Genomic DNA, 20,214 nt, shown 5'->3' with positions numbered 1-20,214 from the left:
TCTCCCCGTTTTGAGATTTTGAGCTACATAAACTGTTTTTGCATAGAAGTTTTACAAGTTCTACACCTAATGTTGACTTAATTGCTACCACCACCACCCTTTTCAAAATCCTGGAACAGCAACTGATACATAACTGTAGAATACATTTACCCTCATGTGCCTGTCCCAAGAAATACAGTGGTAGTTTTTGCTTTTGTTAAATATTTGTTTTTCATTGTACTTAACATAATCATGATTATGGGTCTTTCCCATCTTTTTAAATCATAGTTTTGGTGTATAGTTGTGTATACGAAGATATATTGTTTTGTCATTTGTGGATAGATGTCTTATTGGCAGTCATACCACAGATCTCTAATTTAATACCAACATTACCTAATATTAGAAGATTCTTATTTTAAGTTATTCTTTATAAAACAGATTGTCTTTAAAAGATACAAAATATGTCTCTTGTCTTACACAATTTTAATAATATTTATATGCATAAACCTATGGTTTAGATTTTTTTCTTGTCTCTAAAAAGTTAAGAAGACACTTTAAATATCACTATTTTGAACTAAAAGAGCATGCACAAATTCAAAATGGTGGAAATTTAAATTCATTGTACCAAAAGATGTAATCCAAAATATGTGTGAATATCAATCTTCCTGAATCCAAGAGTCATGTCATCAGAAGACTACATCTGCACTATCCAATGTCAAAAGAATTAATTGGAACTTTTTGATCTACATCCATTGTACAATTCATATTTTATTCATGATGGAAGACATCTTTTCTTGTTGCCTGCATGTTTATATATCAAGTTCAAATTTGAATTTGTTGATGTGTTGAGGTTGTTTAGGGTATTGTGGTAGCTGATTCCTTTGAAATGTGCCCCTAATAAATACTGTTTATTACTTACATCTTGAATATTTTCTATATACATATATAACTATAGACATTAATTGTCGAAATCCGGATATGGTGTACAAAAACCTTTGCACCTTGTGTTTGCGGTATACCATCTTTTCCGCAAGTTTATTGTTTTTTGTTTAGTATTAAATTTATAATTAAGATCCATTTATTACATCGGTGATCCGTTTAATTTGACAATCGCCAATGGCAGTCAGCAGGGTTTTAGAACATCAGTTGTTCGACCTGTTAGTCAAATGCGTTATGTTAAAATATACTTTTTCACTTTTTTTGGTCTTTTGGAAAATGTTGTTTGTGCTGTATTTAGAACCCTCGAACATTAAATTTGTTTTGCATGCACACGTATAAAAATTGCGGTTTTTATCCAACGCAATCATAGGTTTGACCGACATAGCTAGATAATACTATTAATTATATTATTACTACCACATTTTATATTAATTAGTATTGTAATTTTCATTGTTATTGATAAATGTTATATGAGTATTATAAACCAAATCTTGAATTCTATCCTAATTCTATCCTTTTTGGGGGAAATTTCAGAAATTCAAATGTGACGTCACCCTTTTTTTAGCATTGATCTCTTAGGCTAACTCGGCTGTGAATTTTTATGTGCTGGTTTATGTTGTTTTATGTATCCATTTTTATTCTGTAGTTAGTCACCACTTCGGTGTTATCATGAATATCTATTATATAGTCATTTTTATAAATTTACTGTTTGCAAAAGTATGAATTATTCTAAATACTAAGGATTTTCTTATCCCAGACATGTAACCTTAGCCGTATTTGGCACAACTTTTTGGAACTTTTGGTCCTCAATGCTCTTCAACTTTGTACTTGTTTTGCGTTCGTACTTTTTTTATCTGAGCGTCACTGGTTAGTCTTGTGTGGACGAAACGCGCGTCTTGCGTATTAAATTTTAAATCTGGTACATTTTGTTAGCTATTATTCGTATGTTTCTCTGTCCTATATGTTCTCCCATTCATTTGTATTGTTGACCTGTCATGTAATGTTGTCATTTTAATGGTATGTTTAACATTGCAATAACAGCGGGAGGTTTGGCTAGCCATAAAACTAGGTTCAACCCACCATTCTTTTCTTAAAATGTCTTGTACCAAGTCAGGAAAATGGCCATTGTTATATTATAGTTCGTTTCTGTGTGTTACATTTTAATGTTGTGTTTCTGTTGTGTCGTAGTTCTCCTCTGATATTAAATGTGTTTCCCTCATTTTTTGCTTGTATCCCGGATTTGTTTTTTTCTCAATCGATTTATGAATTTCGAACAGCGGTATACTACTGTTGCCTTTATTTGAACGTTGTTTTCAATTTAGACTTGTTTATATTTTTTCGTTAGGGCTTGTATTATATTTGTCTTCGGGTTTATATGATCCGTTCATCCTATTTTGACTCCTCAAAACTCAAGAGTATATCATAAATTGAGGTAAATTGTATGGCTTTTCAAATACCGTTTCGATTCCTAACATCACTGAAGAGACATTAACTGTCGAAATCCGGATATGGTGTACAAAAACCTTCGCACCTTGTGTTTGCGGTATACCATCTTTTCCGTAAGTTTATTGATTTCTGTTTAGTATTAAATTTAGAATTAAGATCCATTTATTACATCAGTGATCCGTTTATTTGGCAATCGCCAATGGCAGTCAGCAGGGTTTAAGAACATCAGTTGTTCGACCTGTTAGTCAAATGCGTTATGTTAAAATATACTTTTTCACTTTTTTGGTTTTTTGGAAAATGTTGTTTGTGCTGTATTTAGACCCCTCTAACAAGAAATTTGTTTTGCATGCACACGTATAAAAATTGCGGTTTTTATCCAACGCAATCATAGGTTTGACCGACATAGCTAGATAATACTATTAATTATCTTATTACTACCACATTTTATATTAATTAGTATTGTAATTTTCATTGTTATTGATATGTTTTATGAGTATTATAAACCAAGTCTTGAATTCTATCCTAATTCTATCCTATATTTGGGAAATTTAGAAATTCAAATGTGACGTCACCCTTTTTTTAGCGTTGATCTCTTAGGCTAACTCGGCTGTGAATTTTTATGTGCTGATGTATGTTGTTTTATGTATCCGTTTTTATTCTGTAGTTAGTCACCACTTCGGTGTTATCATGTATATCTATTATAAAGTAATTTTTATAAATTTACTGGTTGCAAAAGTATGAATTATTATAAATACTAAGGATTTTCTTATCCCAGACATGTAACCTTAGCCGTATTTGTCACAACTTTTTGGAACTTTTGGTCCTCAATGCTCTTCAACTTTGTACTTGTTTTGGCTTTCGTACTTTTTTGATCTGAGCGTCACTGGTTAGTTTTGTGTGGACTAAACGCGCGTCTTGCGTATTAAATTTCAAACCTGGTACCTTTTGTTAGCTATTATACGTATGTTTCTCTGTCCTATATGTTCTCTCATTCATTTGTATTGTAGTCCTGTCATGTAATGTTGTCATTTTAATGTTATATTTAACATTGCAATAAAAGCGGGAGGTTTGGCTAGTCACAAAACTAGGTTCAACCCACCATTTTTTTCTTAAAATGTCCTCTACCAAGTCAGGAAAATGGCCATTGTTATATTATAGTTCGTTTCTGTGTGTTACATTTTAATGTTGTGTTTCTGTTGTGTCGTAGTTCTCCTCTTATATTTAATGTGTTTCCCTCAGTTTTAGTTTGTAACCCGGATTTGTTTTTGTCTCAATCGATTTTTAAATTTAGAACAGCGCTATACTACTGTTGCCTTTATTTGAACGTTGTTTTCAATTTAGATTTGTTTATATTTTTTCGTAAGGGCTTGTATTATATTTGCCTTCGGGTTTATATGATCCGTTTATCCTATTTTGAATCCTCAAAATTCAAAAGTCTATCATAAATTGAGGTAAATTGTATGGATTTTCAAATACCGTTTCGATTCCTAACATCACTGAAGAGACATTAACTGTCGAAATCCGGATATGGTGTACAAAAACCTTTGCACCTTGTGTTTGCGGTATACCACCTTTTCCGCAAGTTTATTGTTTTCTGTTTAGTATTAAATTTATAATTAAGATTCATTTATTACATCGGTGATCCGTTTATTTGGCAATCGCCAATGGTAGTCAGCAGGGTTTAAGAACATCAGTTGTTCGACCTGTTAGTCAAATGCGTTATGTTAAAATATACTTTTTCACTTTTTTGGTCTTTTGGAAAATGTTGTTTGTGCTGTATTTAGACCCCTCTAACAATAAATTTGTTTTGCATGCACACGTATAAAAATTGCGGATTTTATCCAACGCAATCATAGGTTTGTACGTTTTTTCAATTTAGACTTGTTAATATTTTTTCGTTTGGGCTTGTATTCTATTTCCCTTCGGGTTTATATGATCCGTTCATCCTATTTTGACTTCTCAAAATTGAAGAGTCTATCATAAATTGAGGTAAATTGTATGGCTTTTCAAATACCGTTTCGATTCCTAACATCACTGAAGAGACATTAATTGTCGAAATCCGGATATGGTGTACAAAAACCTTTGCACCTTGTGTTTGCGGTATACCATCTTTTCCACAAGTTAATTGTTTTCTGTTTAGTATTAAATTTATAATTGAGATCCATTTATTACATCGGTGGTCCGTTTATTTGACAATCGCCAATGGCAGTCAGCAGGGTTTAAGAACATCAGTTGTTCGACCTGTTAGTCAAATGCGTTATGTTAAAATATATTTTTTCATTTTTTTGGTCTTTTGGAAACTGCTGTTTGTGCTGTATTTAGACCCCTCTAACAAGAAATTAGTTTTGCATGCACACGTATAAAAATTTCGGTTTTTATCCAACGCAATCATAGGTTTGAACGTTGTTTTCAATTTAGACTTGCATATATAACTATATATATATAAACAAAATATCCATTTATTGTTTATTTTTTATCTTTATGTTATAAGTTACAGTAATTGCAGGAAAATGCATATAAACATGTGCTCCCCTTAATTTGGCCCCAAACTCTGTGTTCATCCATGATACTTCCTGTCTACAGAGATAAATGGAAAATAGATGGCACATTATGTTTCTATCACCTCATATTTCAAATTGATGAGAAAGAGGGCATGCAAATAATTTATGTATACACAATTAAACAAAAATGCTAGAAATTAAACAAAATGTAATCTGCAACAGGTGAGGTGAAATTCATTTGATGGAAAATATGAAAATAAAAATATTGTTTACAGAACAAAGTCACATATTTAGTGACAAAAAGTAATTTTAACAAAAATTAATATGTCACAATTAATTAGTTTACCCTGGTTGAAATAAAAGCCAAAGTATTCATGAAATCCCTTCCTGTTACAAGATATCATAAGTGTATTGTACAGTTTAGGAAATTGTTGAGGATTTTCTTTTTTTATAATTTATACCACAATACTTCTGAGCAACATGAAGCATGAGTCATTAAGGATAAAATAAATAGATAATTATAAGGAATCATAACCAATAATTCAAAGAAACATGTTTTGTAATGATAGTAATCTTTAAAGAATAATCATGTATAATATTTTAGAAGAAAAATGCTTGAAATATCCGTTAAAACTTTCATGTCTGACATTTTAAAAAACAAATTTCTTGCAACATTGCTGCAAATAGTTATTCCTAAAAAAAATAAGAAAAGGTTCTTGAAACTTTCTAGCTAACAAACTCTTTCTTTAGGGGTGTTTTTTTGGACATGATAAAGAGGAATGCAAAAAATTAAATTGGGATTGTAAAATAGAAAAAATGATAAAAATGTTCAAGACATGGGAAAAAGGAATCTTTCAATTTTAGGGAAAATACTAATAATTAAAGCACTAATCTTGCCTTTATTTACATTCTTGGGAAGTGTTTGCTTAACTCCCAAAAATTATCTTAAAGAACTAGAAACACGAAGCTTTAAATATATTTGGGATGGGAAGCCAGACAAAGTAAAAAGAAACCTGATAATACGTCCATATGAAAAAGGGGGCTTACAAATGGTCGATTTTAAAAGTTATTTTATGTCGCTAAAGGCATCATGGGTATATAGACTTGTTAATGGTAAATTTGCCAACTGGAAGCTTATACCTTTTAAATATCTAAAGGTGTCTAATAATATTTTATTTATATTTAATATGAATTTAGATGATATAAAACATTTAGAATATTTTAAATGTGTTCAAGAATTTTATAGAGAAGTAATAAAGTCCTGGATTTTGACTGGGGGTGGGCAAACAAAACAATCAGATACATATTTTGATAAAAGAAAGCAGACAATATGGGGGAATAAATTTATTACATTTCATAATAAACCAATTTTCTTTGAAAAATGGATTAAGAGTGGTATAATATACTTAAATGACATTTTAGATGACACTATGTCATTATCAGAAAAATATATTTTAAACAAATTAAAGTGTAAGGTAAACTGGATTGCAGAATTTCATATATTGAAACATGCTATTCCACAAAATTGGATTCACAGAGTTAAACAAGAAAATTCTGTTCAAAGTACAGTAAATGTCAAGAGAAATAAGATCACATGGAAAGATCGTTATTTTGAGACTACATGTTTTTCAAATAAAATGTTATATGATTCGCTAGTGAATAATAAAAAAAGAACCGTCAGTAGGGATAAACAGGTGGCTTAAAATTCTACCAATGCAAGAAGCTCCAAATATGAATTCACTATATAACTTTATTTTTAAATATTTAACTGAAAATAAATTAAAAATATTCAGATGGAAATTACTACAGTTTATTGTACCAACAAAAAAGCTTTTATTACAATGGAAAATAACTAATAATAACATGTGTAATTTTTGTAACATAGAAGAAGATTATGATCACTATTTTTTCAATTGTTCTTATTTGACAAGATTTTGGCAGCAAATATACGACCTCTTAAAAAGGAGTAATATGGATTTTTTAATAAAACTACAACACCTGATATTTGGATACAAAATCACAGACAAGTATTACTCAATAAATTTTTTAATTACAATACTTAGTTTTTCAATATATAAGTCATACTATGTATCTGAGCAGAAAACAAAAAACATAGACGTCTACAGAATTTTGGTCAATGAATACACTAAGAGAGTAGACACCAATATTAATGGACATAAGACAATAAGTCCAATGTTACTAACAATTAAAAGGAACATAATCAATGAATAATTTTTCTAGTATTGTTATTATAATGTTTTGTAAACAAAATGTATGTCAATTAATCTAATCAGCTGACTATTCCCTGGGTAGTCAGTGGATCATAACAGGGTACGTCAAGAGAAGCTTGGAATCTTGATGATTTATGTAACAAGCAATATTTGATGAATAAAATTATTATGTTGTTAGAAAAAAAAAAAAAAATCTTTCTTGCAACCTTGCAGCAAAATTGCTGCAATTTTCTCACAAACAATTATTGTTGCAGTAACATTGAGAGAATGTTACAGGTAGCTGCAACATTCTGTAACTTTCTTGCAAATACTTCTTGTAAACAAATTTGCTTGCTGTAATATTGCAGAAAACTTAATATTTCTGTCCAAAGAGAAAATAAATCTGGGATCCCACTGGAATTCCGATGGGATTCCAATTGGAATCCCATCTGATTCCACTGGGATAAAATTTCGGGATTCCAACCAAAAGAAGCGGGATTCCCATGTAAATCCCGGTGGAAATATACTGGGATCCCACTGGGATATTGTGGGATTTTGATTGGAATATACTGAGATTCCCGGAAAAAATCGGGATCCTGAAATAAATCCCAGGGGAAATATACTGGGATATTGTGGGATTTTGACTGGAATATACTGGGATTCCCGGAAAAAAAGGGGGATCCCGAAATCAATCCAAGCAGGATATACTGGAATTCCATGCACGTACTTCACTCCACTGGAATTTCTTGTTTATTTATTTATTACCCTTGCGTAAGTTGCGAAAGGATACATGATGTAAAGTTCTCCTCCTTTCTGTAAATAAATTTGCTGTCACTGTACTTCCAACTAGTGTTGCTGAGTAAAGGTAACTGGAATCTGCATGCAATCTGTTTACTATCAAAATTTGCAAATCCATTTAATCAAATCATTAAATCCCCTAAAAGTATCAAAAAATTCCACAAAGAATCAATTGTTCAAGACGTTTTGAAGCAATAAATTCAATAGAAATATTATTGCATGTTTATACAGTAGATTGGAAGCCATTTTGGAATCAAATTAATTACCCTCCCCTTTTTTATCCCCTGAAGATAAACAACTACCCACAAAACACAAAAACGTTCAGGAAATGTTTCTGGAACGTTTCTGTTTCGTTGTGAAAACGTTGTGATTTAACGTTGTGGGAACATTAAAGTGTGGACTACCAGTAACGTTATAAGAACGTTATGATATAACGTTATGAAAAACCAATCTGGAACCTTAATAGAACCTTGTGTAACCAATCTGGAACCTTTATAGAACCTTGTGTAACCAATCTGGAACCTTGATAGAACCTTGTGTAACCAATCTGGAACCTTAATAGAACCTTGTGTATTCAATCTGGAACCTTTATAGAACCTTGTGTAACCAATCTGGAACCTAAATAGAACCGTGTGTTACCAATCTGGAACCCAAATTGAACCTAGTCCCAGACATCACTTGTTTTTTTGGCACAACAATGGCCCAACGTATCTACATTCGTTAGCCCAACATTGTTTTTCTCTCCATCTTCCTGAACATGCATGACAATTTTGCCACTGGACGTTTAAGCAACCAACAATCAATCAATCTTTCTCTCCAGGAATTGTACTTTAGAATTTTACCCATATTTGAATGAATTCAATCAACACATCCATGTTACCTATTTTTCTTAAATAATGAACACAAAGGTATGAATATATATATATAAAATTTATTTAAGCTAGACAACCAGCAAATTGTTAAACGTTTAATTTTATGTATCTGCACGTTGCTAAATCAGATCTAGAATGACAATTATAAAGTCTATTCATGATAATTCATTACTGTATATGTAATTCACTTCATACAGTTATTTTCCTAGTTCTGTATTCTAACATGGTTTTTATTCACAAGAGTGTTCCTTTTGTTTTCTGCTTCACTTTCTTTTGTTACTATTTCTGACTCCGTCTTATGTTTAATTCTTATCCAGTATAGCAAATCTTCATAAAAATTATTTCACTGCCCCTGTAATAAAGTAATGAATAAATGAGTACTCAATGTATACTTCTTAAGAATATACTAAATCCTAAAAAATAAGCAAAAAGACAAAAACAAAATACATTGTTTCCAGTGTCCTGGCACAACAAAAATATGATAAATAGGTAGAGAAAAGACTCTTTTTTAATATTTTACCTAGACTATACAAGGCACAGCAATAGACATAAGGCATGCTTTACCATAATGGTTAGACTTCACCGTGCTAGCTAACTTAAGCAGGAAAATCGAGGGTAGATATGGATACAGGAAACAGAACCATGTCAAAAAAACGTTCTAACTAAATAAATAATTCTAGTGAAAAAAATACGAAGTCAAATCTAAATACACCAGCATTAACGGTAATATTAAACATTTTATGCATATATATTTGCGAATTTCGAATCCGATGTAGCATAAAGGATGGCTATTATGTTACTTACTTAAAGTAATTAATTCTGCATTTTGTCCCATCTCCATTTCCATGCATTTTCTAGCCAGAATATTGTCTATGATTCCTACTATTCCTTTTGCACTCTGAATTATTTTGTCTTCTGTAGTGCTCAAATTCCTGACCTATAAATTTATTTTAGAATGTAACATTGTATATTAAGAAGAATATCTACTTCAAGTAATTCATACACAAAACTGTCTGCCAATTTATATAGACTTTTTCGCTTAGAAATATCCTAAAGTGTGATATATCTTTTTTTTTTTACATTTTCCCCCTTTCTTTATATTTTAAGGAAACATTTTGAAATCGCTTTCTTCTTAAGATTTCCATGTCGTTTATTATAATAAATCAGATGATTTAAATATAAGTATCACACATACATGCCGTTTCATTATGTTTTATATATAACTTTTGATGGAGTTCACTTTTTCATGATTTCCTAATGTTTAATTATAACACGGCATACATATAATTTAAAGAAGCAGCGTCAGCTTTTTTGTGATATTTACTCTTATAGGAAAAAACAACAAAATGCAGTCGAGTCTGTATATATATAAATTACAAGTTCTTGCACTGAATTTAAAAAAATTAAGAAATAAATACACTATTTGATATCTAAAACACTGTTACACATGTACATTTGTATATGATCATGTTTCACAAATATATATCGTACATGTTTGGCGATTTAGAAAGGAACAAAAAAATTCTTTTATATTTGTATGTTGTATGAAGTAGAAATAATTAAACAACATTTCTGAAACAGTACGTAACAAGGTACATCCTAAAACAAACTTTTCCATTGGTAATGGTTATAAATGCAATCTTTATATTAAACAAAGATTTCGGAAATTTTTTTTAAATTATTGGTAATATACAATTTGTTTAATGATACTAATGTTCAGTGGCAAATTTTCATGTTTATTTAGTATTAAAAATGATTTAAACAAAATCTATTTCACCCGAAACGTAAGATAAACATATTGTATTTGTCATTCATAATCATATATATATATATATATATACATAATATATATATCAGAATTTTTAAAGTAACAACTTACATGTTTCTTTCTCTTAAGATGGTGTGATTTCCTCTTTATGTTTTCTTTGTTATCACTGCTTTCTTACAAATACACGACAGGAAATAGCCTTAAAAGTGACCCTCCCATTACATTTAGATTTCCTATAACCTTAATTACCATAGCAACTATCTTTCAAATTTGTCTAACATTTGGTCAACCTTATCAGAATATGCTTGATTAACAGAATGGCTGTATCAAATATCATTCTGTATATAATTGCTAATTTTGTTTCACAAATTAAAGTTGAATGAAAAAAGTTATTATAAATAATGAGAATAATAAATTTAAACTTTTAATCAGGCAATCTATGTTTAAGGAATAACAGTTTTATTTAGTACAGTATTGTTTTATGAGGAGTTTCAAAAACTTTCAGCATTGACTCTCTTAAATAAAATAAAGGTTTGATTAATATGCATGATGGCAAACATGTTACTAAATTGCATTGTTTGCTATTAATTTATTTTTTTTTTGAAAGATTAAATTTTCTAAAAAATGAGGAACATTGTTCGAACGTTTTAAGACTGTTAGTCAAGTAATGTTAAAAAATAACTAATATTCAACGTTTGTTCAACATATTATTTGTAACATAACCAAAATGAAACTTGCACACAACGTTAAAAAAAAAGTTCCTAGAATGTTGAATTGTAACGTTTCATTTTAACGTACATACAATGTTCGTGTAACGTTCAGGTCCGAAATAACCTTACAGGAACCAATCCACAACGTTCATTGAACGTTATGTGTTTAGTGGGTAGCGCGACTTATCATTTTCACCAAATAACCATTCACACAATCCAATTAAGTTTTAACATATCTACCAGTTATGCCTGTTATGTGACAACCAGATTATTTATTGTTTTATGTTCAAAATAAATATATTTTCAGTTTATGCTTTTAGACTTTCTGATGTTGATTTGCTCAAATAAAAACCATTAAAAAATCTTAGTTCTTCAATGAATTATTTTTTATAATCATTATATACACATATACACATGTTAACTCCAATTGTTAATGCACTTATCTGAAAACATCTGCATCGTATTCCTCCATATTCAGCGTAATCAGAATTTGATGACGTATTTATCCAGTACACTAACGTCGATATGACAATCTCGCCCCATATTATACCGGCAAGAAGTTGATCTGTTCCCGTAACGGTATTGAAAAAATAAATCAAGGGTGTCGCATAAAATAATTTATTACTAGCCAGTTTTTAAATATAAGGAAAAACAACTTTAATTTAATCGGCACAGGCTGCATGCGGATGAAATAGTGGCCGCATTATCTAGGACGGTATTTTCTAGGGTCGGACTGTTCAGTACAATTACAAAAAAAAAACGTTGTTTACATTTTACATAAGTTGAGGAAACCAACGTGTTACGATGTCAATCATTGGCCTATCATTGATATATGCCGGACAACAATTAATAGAACACTTATGTGAACTTGGAGAAAATCAGAAACGCCCCAGCTTGTTTGGCAAAACAGCCGTTGACGTTTGTCGGACGCCCTGCCATTTTTATCGCGAAAATCTCGGCATTTTTCTGACTTAGAAATACTAAGTCCAATAAATAATGACGTCTTGAAAGGCTATTATATTTTTTTTATTTGACGCCTTACATCGTCGCAGGAAGGCGTCAAAGCAAAAATTTAAAATAACCTTCCAAGACGTCATAATTATTTAGACTAAGAAATACTGTCAAACTGAAATTTGTGATTCATTCCATCCATGAACAAGAAGTTCAGCTACATGTAGCTGTGTAAACTGTCAAATTAAGTGACCCATTAAGTGATTGGCTTCACCTGACAGCTTTGGTGTCATACACATTGTTAATTAACACCAATAACCTTTGCTTTATGTCATAAATAATCGTGTATTTAAAAAATGTTTGACAAAAAAGGAAGGTGTCCCAGAAAATAATTAGAATACTAGCCTTGCCAGACGTCATAATTATTTGGACTACTTACATGGCTGTAAATGGATAAAACCATATTTGTTAAAACAACCATGCTATTTGAATAGATCCATATGCGTTTTCAGATTCAGCACTCAACAACTTCCTGTTTACTAAACACTTGCATATTTTTCCACACAAAATTCTGGTTTATGTTTTCCCGTTTCAACTAGAATGGGATCCCGGCTTCAGACAGTTATCCCGAATGGGATCCCAGTTTCAGATATTTATCCCGAATGGGATCCCGACTTCAGATACTTATCCCGGCTTATCCCGCCAATTTCACCGTGATTTCATTGGTATCCCGATTGATCCCCTTTTCATTTTCTCTTGGGATACGTAAGGGATGTTAAATTTTCAGACACAATTTTGCTGAAATTTTCTAAGTTTTTTTCCATCAAGCAAAATGACAGAGTCCAAATTCCATCCCACTTTCCATCAAAGAAAATTTCTAAGTCCAATTTCCATCAAACTTCCTACATTTCCATCCTATTTGCCATCAGATGGAATAAATGCCATCATATTTTCCATCAGGGGGTAAAAATGCCATCAAATTTTCCATCAGGGGCTTACAAATGCCGTCAAATTTTCCATCAAAAGAATGCTGATGGAAATAATATTCCTAATTTCCATCATCCTTTGATGGATTTTTTTTGGTTTGGGATGGAATTCCATCAAGTACCATTAACTTTCCATCAATTGTCCATCAAGTGTTGATGGAAAATGAAGAAATTGATGGAAGATCTAGGGACGGGTTGCTAAAGCAGCTGATGCAATTTTTGTATCAACATTTAATAAAGTGATTGGTCTCCAGTTTTTTAATTGAAATTTTGATTTACCCTCTTTTGGAATGCATGTTATAACTCCTTGTTTCTGACTAACTGAAAAAGTTCCAATTTCTAAGCTGTACTTAAAAGATTTTATAATAAATTCATGGAGGTCTATCCAAAAGAATTCATAAAATTCAGTTGTAAATCCATCCATCCCTGGAGATTTACCATTTTTCATATTTTTCAATGTTTTTAAACATTCATTAGCATTCAAATTACCCTCTGCCTGTAACCTCTGTTCATCAGAAAGTTTGCGCATAAAAGGATTATTTTCATCAAAAAATAGATTTTTATGTTCTTGATGAAGAATAGGATTTGTTGAGGAGTACAATTTTTCATAAAATGTTTTTTGTTCTTCTAAAATTTCACCTTGATTAAGAATTTCCTCTCCATTATCCTTAATTAATTTGGAATTATTTTCTCATTATAATTTCTTTTTTCTAGATTACAAAAATAGTTAGTACATTTTTCACCTTCTGCTACCCATCTTGCCTATGCTGTTGTCATAATACCTGTTACTATTTTTGCTCTGTGTTGAACAAGCTCATCTTCAAAAATTTAATTCCTGTATTTATTAATTCTGAGGGATCTATTTCATAATTTTTCAAGTAATTTAGCTAACTTAAGTTCTATATCATTTTCGGTTTTTGTGTTTTTCTTTTTTATATAACTGGCATATGATATTGTTTTCCCTCTTATCATACATTTTAAGAGTTCCCAAAACATGTGTGGGTTTACTGATAATTCTGTTTCTAGATCATTCCCAAGCAGAGAGTATTGATTTATAGTTTCCCTAATGCAATGTTTTACTTCAATTACATAGACCATATCATGTAGTAATCTAGATTAAGTTTTAACCGCATTCTGGTTGTATCTAAAAGAATATATATTTTTCTATATAGTATTTAACAGATCATATAATTATAGCACACACTTATTGTACGAATTAGGGGAATGAAATTTGATAAAAATCAACAGATGCATGTGTAGGACTAAGGTTGTTAGGGTTAACCCTGTTCTTATTCTTTATACCTGTAAACATCACATATGTGACGAGGCTTATGATTAAATAATAATATGTGTTTTTCCACGGAGGCTTCTATTGTGTTATGATTGTAGCAGTACAAAAATATAAAGAGATTCCGAGTGTCCAAATGTTTACATTATGAATACACAAGACTCTGCCTACAGGAAAGTGAAATGTACAACTATGCCACACCCACTATTCACGTTTAGAAAAGTTAATATTGAGAGGAGAACTCACGAATAACACAAATAGTGTTATATAAAATTTTGCCTGACGAAAAACGAGATAGAGTAAAGAGAAAATATACATTCAAATAAATATATAAACAAACTAACAAAAAAGGTAAATAAAGGAGATAAAAAAAATGTAACATCATTTTTATTTCAATGTCAAATAAATCTTGAAAGCGAAAATTATTCGATTTTCAAAGCGATCTCTGTACTTAACGCACAATGTTTAGAATCTTTTCTTTACGAGTTGGACGAAAGGTGGCTCTTTCAAATATACTAGTCTGCATTTTCTTTTCTCCTCACTGGACATCTTGCTTCTTTCTGCCAGAAGTTCACCGCGACGAACTGCAAATGAAGGGGAGAGGTCCGGGACCACGCTGTATCCGTACCCCCTAGGCAGCTTTGTGGCAGCAGTAAGGATATCATCTCGATCTATCATGTTTGATAGCCTAAGGATGATATTGCGTTTCTGTTCAGAACCATTTGGCAATCTATGAACTGCTGTAAATAGCATACCTTTCACCAGCTCAGAATCCATCCCAAGCCCCTTTTTATTATTATTCAGCCAGATTCGGACTATGGTTTGGGTGACCTTAGGGGATTCACCAACACTCCCCTCGAGCCCACGGATAATACAATTCCATTTCCTTCCCCACATCTCCAATTCAAGACGTTCATTTGCCTCCTCGACGACTATTTTTGTATATATAAAAATTTATCCTCCTTTTCATTCATAGATAAATGTATATGCATTTGAACAATGAACAAAGCACTGTGCATTTGAAGAAAAAAAGAAAAGTTTTCTACTTTTGACTAGAGAATTGTTCTGAATTTTTCTTTTCATCAAATAATTTCTTTTTTTTTTTATACATAGCCAGAAATTAGTAGTACTTTTGCTAATTAATATCCATAATATGTAAATGAGAATTGTACCACGTGATAATAGTTTGAACTGGACTTGCTTGATATCATTAAAATCTTTAAAACACCGATATTATAAGTTGCCCGTCACAGAGTCTTTGTTTATAATCACTCTGATATTTCCGTAAAGTTGTCAGGCGGTCAAAATGAAAACAATGAACGCGAATTTAGTGAATTTTTCGTGTTTTCGTGAGTTTATTCTTCTTGAAATAGGGCATTTAAACTTTACGTGGGAACCTAGAGTTCAACGACTACACATACAAGGTTTTGACTTGCTTATTCTTTGGACATTCAAGTTTCAAGTTTCATCTCCGCAACCAGTTTTTGTAATGACCTTGTTAGCCAATTTTCAACACGAAGTTTGCAAATTTGACGTTTCAGCCATTTTAGCCTGTATTTTATACAGCAATGTTATAAGCCTCTCGCTTCGATTTTTAAAATATGTCAGGAACCTTGATTTTTGCAACGACAGTCATAATGTTTCTTTTAAATGGTGTATATTGTTGTGTATATTTATTTTCTGTCCCGTAACCTGTCTATCACTTAAATTAAAGTTAAAACAGACATTTTTTTTCAAAATTCCCTATCATTTCAATATAATTTCCGTGACCCGTATCCGATTTCTGTAGTATAATATTCAAATAAGCAAATTGGCGTTAATTTCTGGATATGAAAGTTTTTATTTATTTATTTTTTTGTGGGCTGACTATATATCAATAATAAGTCCTTTATTTATATAAAATTGAATGTTTATCATGAAATAACAAATCAAATTAAAAAACGAGATGTCGAAATAGTTTTTTTTCGCGGTGACAGTAACAACACATATTAGAATATCAAAGTTTCGCCACTAAATCTCCCCCAGAATGATGAATCCCGCGTGTATCATTACCTTTAAACTTTTTCACACTTTTAAGAATAGCGTTTCTTCAATCTCATATTGACGACAAACATGTATTTTGCGCTGAACAGATACAACGTTTATTTGTTTCAGATGGTGGCATTTTGGCCAACTGTTTGAGTAAACATTCTTATCAGCAATATATATATATCCAAGTTTACTTTTCACTTAATTTATATCTAAGTTTCATTTTCACTAAAGTCATATCTCAGTTTTCTTTTCACTTAAGTGAAGGTTACATTGTACAACTACGTATATACCTCAGACAAAGACTACCTTTTGTAGTTGTATTGGTTGTTCTCGTAGATGTATTACCCATTTGATATCAGGCATACTACAGGTATATAATTCAAAAACATATACTGAAATAAGTATTATACATTAAGGTGAACTTTGCAACTGTGCAGCAAATTTATAAAGTGTTATTTTTATTTCTAGGAACAAAAAAGAATAATTGATATGACAAAGTGTTAAAGCAAAACACATTTTTTTACTCATTTATCATTCTTTTTTTGTTCGATCTTAATTTGTTTACTGCTCATTTAACTAAACATACAAAACTAAATAAAAAAAAAAATCACATCTGCAAAAAATCCGCCAGTTGTAATGAATTTGGTAAATACTTCGTTTTCTGGGGGTTGGTACTTTTTAATGAAAATGTTTCTCGAGTCACTACATACAATATCATTATATAAAATGTATCAAACATGATTATGATTAAAAATTCATACCAACCAGAAAAAAATATATATGAACATAAATATCACATTAAGTTTATAATGAAATAACAAAGTAGTTATCTGTTTTGCGATGAATATGAACGAAAATGACATAGCCAATAGCTCATAACATATTTGTTATGATAAATAAATATATAATAATAATAAATTTAATACTAAACAGAAAACCATAAACTTGCGGAAAAGATGGCATACCGCAAACAAAAGGTGCAAAGGTTTTTGTACACCATATCCGGATTTCGACAATTAATGTCTCTTCAGTGATGTTAGGAATCGAAACGGTATTTGGAAAGCCATACAATTTACCCCAATTTAGGATAGACTCTTGAATTTTGAGGAATTAAAATAGGATGAACGGATCATATAAACCCGAAGGCAAATATAATACAAGCCCAAACGAAAAAATATAAACAAGTCTAAATTGAAAACAACGTTCAAACCTATGATTGCGTTGGATAAAAACCGCAATTGTTATACGTGTGCATGCAAAACAAATTTCTTGTTGGAGGGGTCTAAAAACAGCACAAACAACATTTTCCAAAAGACCAAAAAAGTGAAAAAGTATATTTTAACAAAACGCATTTGACTAACAGGTCGAACAACAAATGTTCTTAAACCCTGCTGACTGCCATATATAAGGTCTTAACAATTCATTGTTAATTAGCGTTTGCCAATAAGTTTTTTTTATTTGTATTTAAATGGACCATGTTTCATACAGATACAAAAGGCGGATCGTATACATTCTGCAAACATTTGGATGCCATTGCAAATATCCTTATTAGCATATGACGTTGTACATATTCATTATGCTAATAAGGATTCAGTAACTTGTAAAAATACAACATCGGGTTTATCATCATCTATCATTTTCCATAAGTATGGTAAATAAGTACATTTTGATCGCAAACGCACAGTATCACCACCAAAACCAAAATTGATTTCACCCCAGTATCTAGCTCATTCACAATGAGATAAATTTGACCAACCACTACGTGTATTGCATAAAACAAAATCGTGTAATCTTTACGAATGAAAGAATTGTCTAAAAGCAACTGTACGTTTGTCTAGAATATAAGCATAAATTAGCTAAAACATGAAAGTATAGTTCGATTTTACCTCAAATTGCAAAAAGGAAATCACTCCAGTCCAAAGTTATCTTTAAAATTTAAATTTTTCACAAATTGTTAAATAAGAATTACAAGTTACCAAGTCAAGAACTGGTGATAAAAGGAAGTGCCCACAACGCACATACACGTGAACTCGTACTGACCCCACAAGATCGTTGACCAATAAGAAAGATGTAATCCAATCATGCACTGATCATGAGTGAAATTTCTCTACACGTGAAAACATGTTATCTAATTTCAACAATTTATCGTTTAATTAAGTATAACGAATCTGACCCATTGACCAGTACAGAGACATCATAAATTTACAGTATAAATAGCTCACTCTTTATCCAAGCCTCAGTAATAAACAATTTATACATAATATTCCCTGCTGTCCCTAATTTTCAATAAGCAAATAAAATTGGTTATATTCTATATTTGTTGTAGTTGAAGGTCTTTGTTTCTATCCTTGTCGAAGACAGGAGTTAGGGAAATATATCAAACTTAACGATCCAGGAAGGAATAGAGTTTCTCAATTCAACTGCAAACATCCTACTTTGGTAGTTTCACCTGAAACTGGTGAAACGAGGGAGTGTTTTGCACTGAATGGACCGTTTATAGTTCAACGGTAATTTATAATTATGGTTATTAGAAAGGCTATACTTATGAAAAATGCATGAAATGTTGTACCTCATCTTAAAAAATTAGGATTTCTTGAAACTGTTGGAAAATTATGTTGGCAAAGAAAAATAGTTTCTTATGTCATTTATTATCATTTTATGTGATTACAGCTTTAATTAACAAAAATAAGGAATTACAATTAATGACAATTAATTTTAACATATACCGGTATTGTTTCCTGTCCTAATATCACTCACTAATTATCCAAAATCTGTTATATCTTATCATGGCTTGTAATTGTTCACTAAATGCTGTTTTAATTTAAACTTGGTGTTAAGTATAAACATTTATTGTATATCTCTGTAGTAATATAATTGGTTTGACTTCAAATTAACAATTATGATGTAACATTTCAATATGCCAGAATTGAAGAACTAGCTCCTAGAATGGTAATACCCGTAAGTTCATGTATCAATGCATTGACTTGATTGTGTTATAAAAAAATATTTCCGTTTTACATTCTTACTCGAGGAAATTCAACTTTCCATGTGATTCAACTTAAGAATATGAATAACAGACGTAGTATGAATTTGTATTTTAGGTGCTGCGTGCTGCATACCAAGCAGTATACTTTTGACGTTCCCGGTCTAAGCTCTTTTGAAGTCACGTGATTCCCTCAGATTTGATCCTTTGTGTTTTGATTTTATTTGTTTTTAGTTTGCAAGGACAAAGATTAATGTTTAGATGTCTGAAAGATATGACTATTGATCCATCAAGCCAAATTGTGGTTCTGTATGCAAAACCCTTTAGTAAGTATTTTGTGACAATTATTAAGTACTCGTCAAATTTATTCACTATACAACATAATACAAAAACAGGAAAAACATAAGTATTGGACAATAAAACAGACCACACCAACCTCTTATGAATGAAAAAATCAGACGCACAATTAAAGAAAAAACAACAACGAGCAACATATGCCTTCCCAATGCCTATCTAGATAATTTGTCAAAATCTGTTCAATACGATTATCAGCAGAATGACCACATACTTGAACTAGGAAATACGGAGGAATGAGGAAATGAGAGACGGCAAATATTTGGGATAAAAAAGGTCAAATGTCATCGAAACTACTGCGTTTAACCATATACCGCATCTCAGTCATGCATTTGAACATTAGAAGATGTGATAAAATTGCCAGTGAGATAACTAGCAGTAGAGATTAAAGGACGAGG

At 31.1% G+C, this 20,214-nt stretch overlaps 1 protein-coding gene across 4 annotated transcripts in view; it reads left to right on the top strand.

The window, feature by feature from the left end:
- The window catches only part of LOC127734079 (uncharacterized), a 187,616-nt gene that overhangs the window by 14,955 nt on the left and 152,447 nt on the right, over nucleotides 1-20,214 (top strand). For 2 of the 4 annotated variants that reach the window (XM_052243705.1, XM_052243704.1), the window contains exons 2-3: nucleotides 18,806-18,986; nucleotides 19,697-19,788. In XM_052243705.1, the coding sequence (XP_052099665.1) occupies nucleotides 18,806-18,986; nucleotides 19,697-19,788 (273 nt within the window). The remainder of the gene's footprint in view (nucleotides 1-18,805; nucleotides 18,987-19,696; nucleotides 19,789-20,214) is intronic. The other 2 variants (XM_052243707.1, XM_052243708.1) reach the window with 1 other exon arrangement.

The sequence above is a fragment of the Mytilus californianus genome, unplaced genomic scaffold (assembly GCF_021869535.1).
Source record: "Mytilus californianus isolate M0D057914Y unplaced genomic scaffold, xbMytCali1.0.p SCAF_3, whole genome shotgun sequence".
NCBI classification, from domain to species: Eukaryota; Metazoa; Mollusca; class Bivalvia; order Mytilida; family Mytilidae; genus Mytilus; species Mytilus californianus.
The sequence above is the reverse complement of the archived record's forward strand: the minus strand, read 5'-3'. Positions and strand labels throughout refer to the sequence as shown.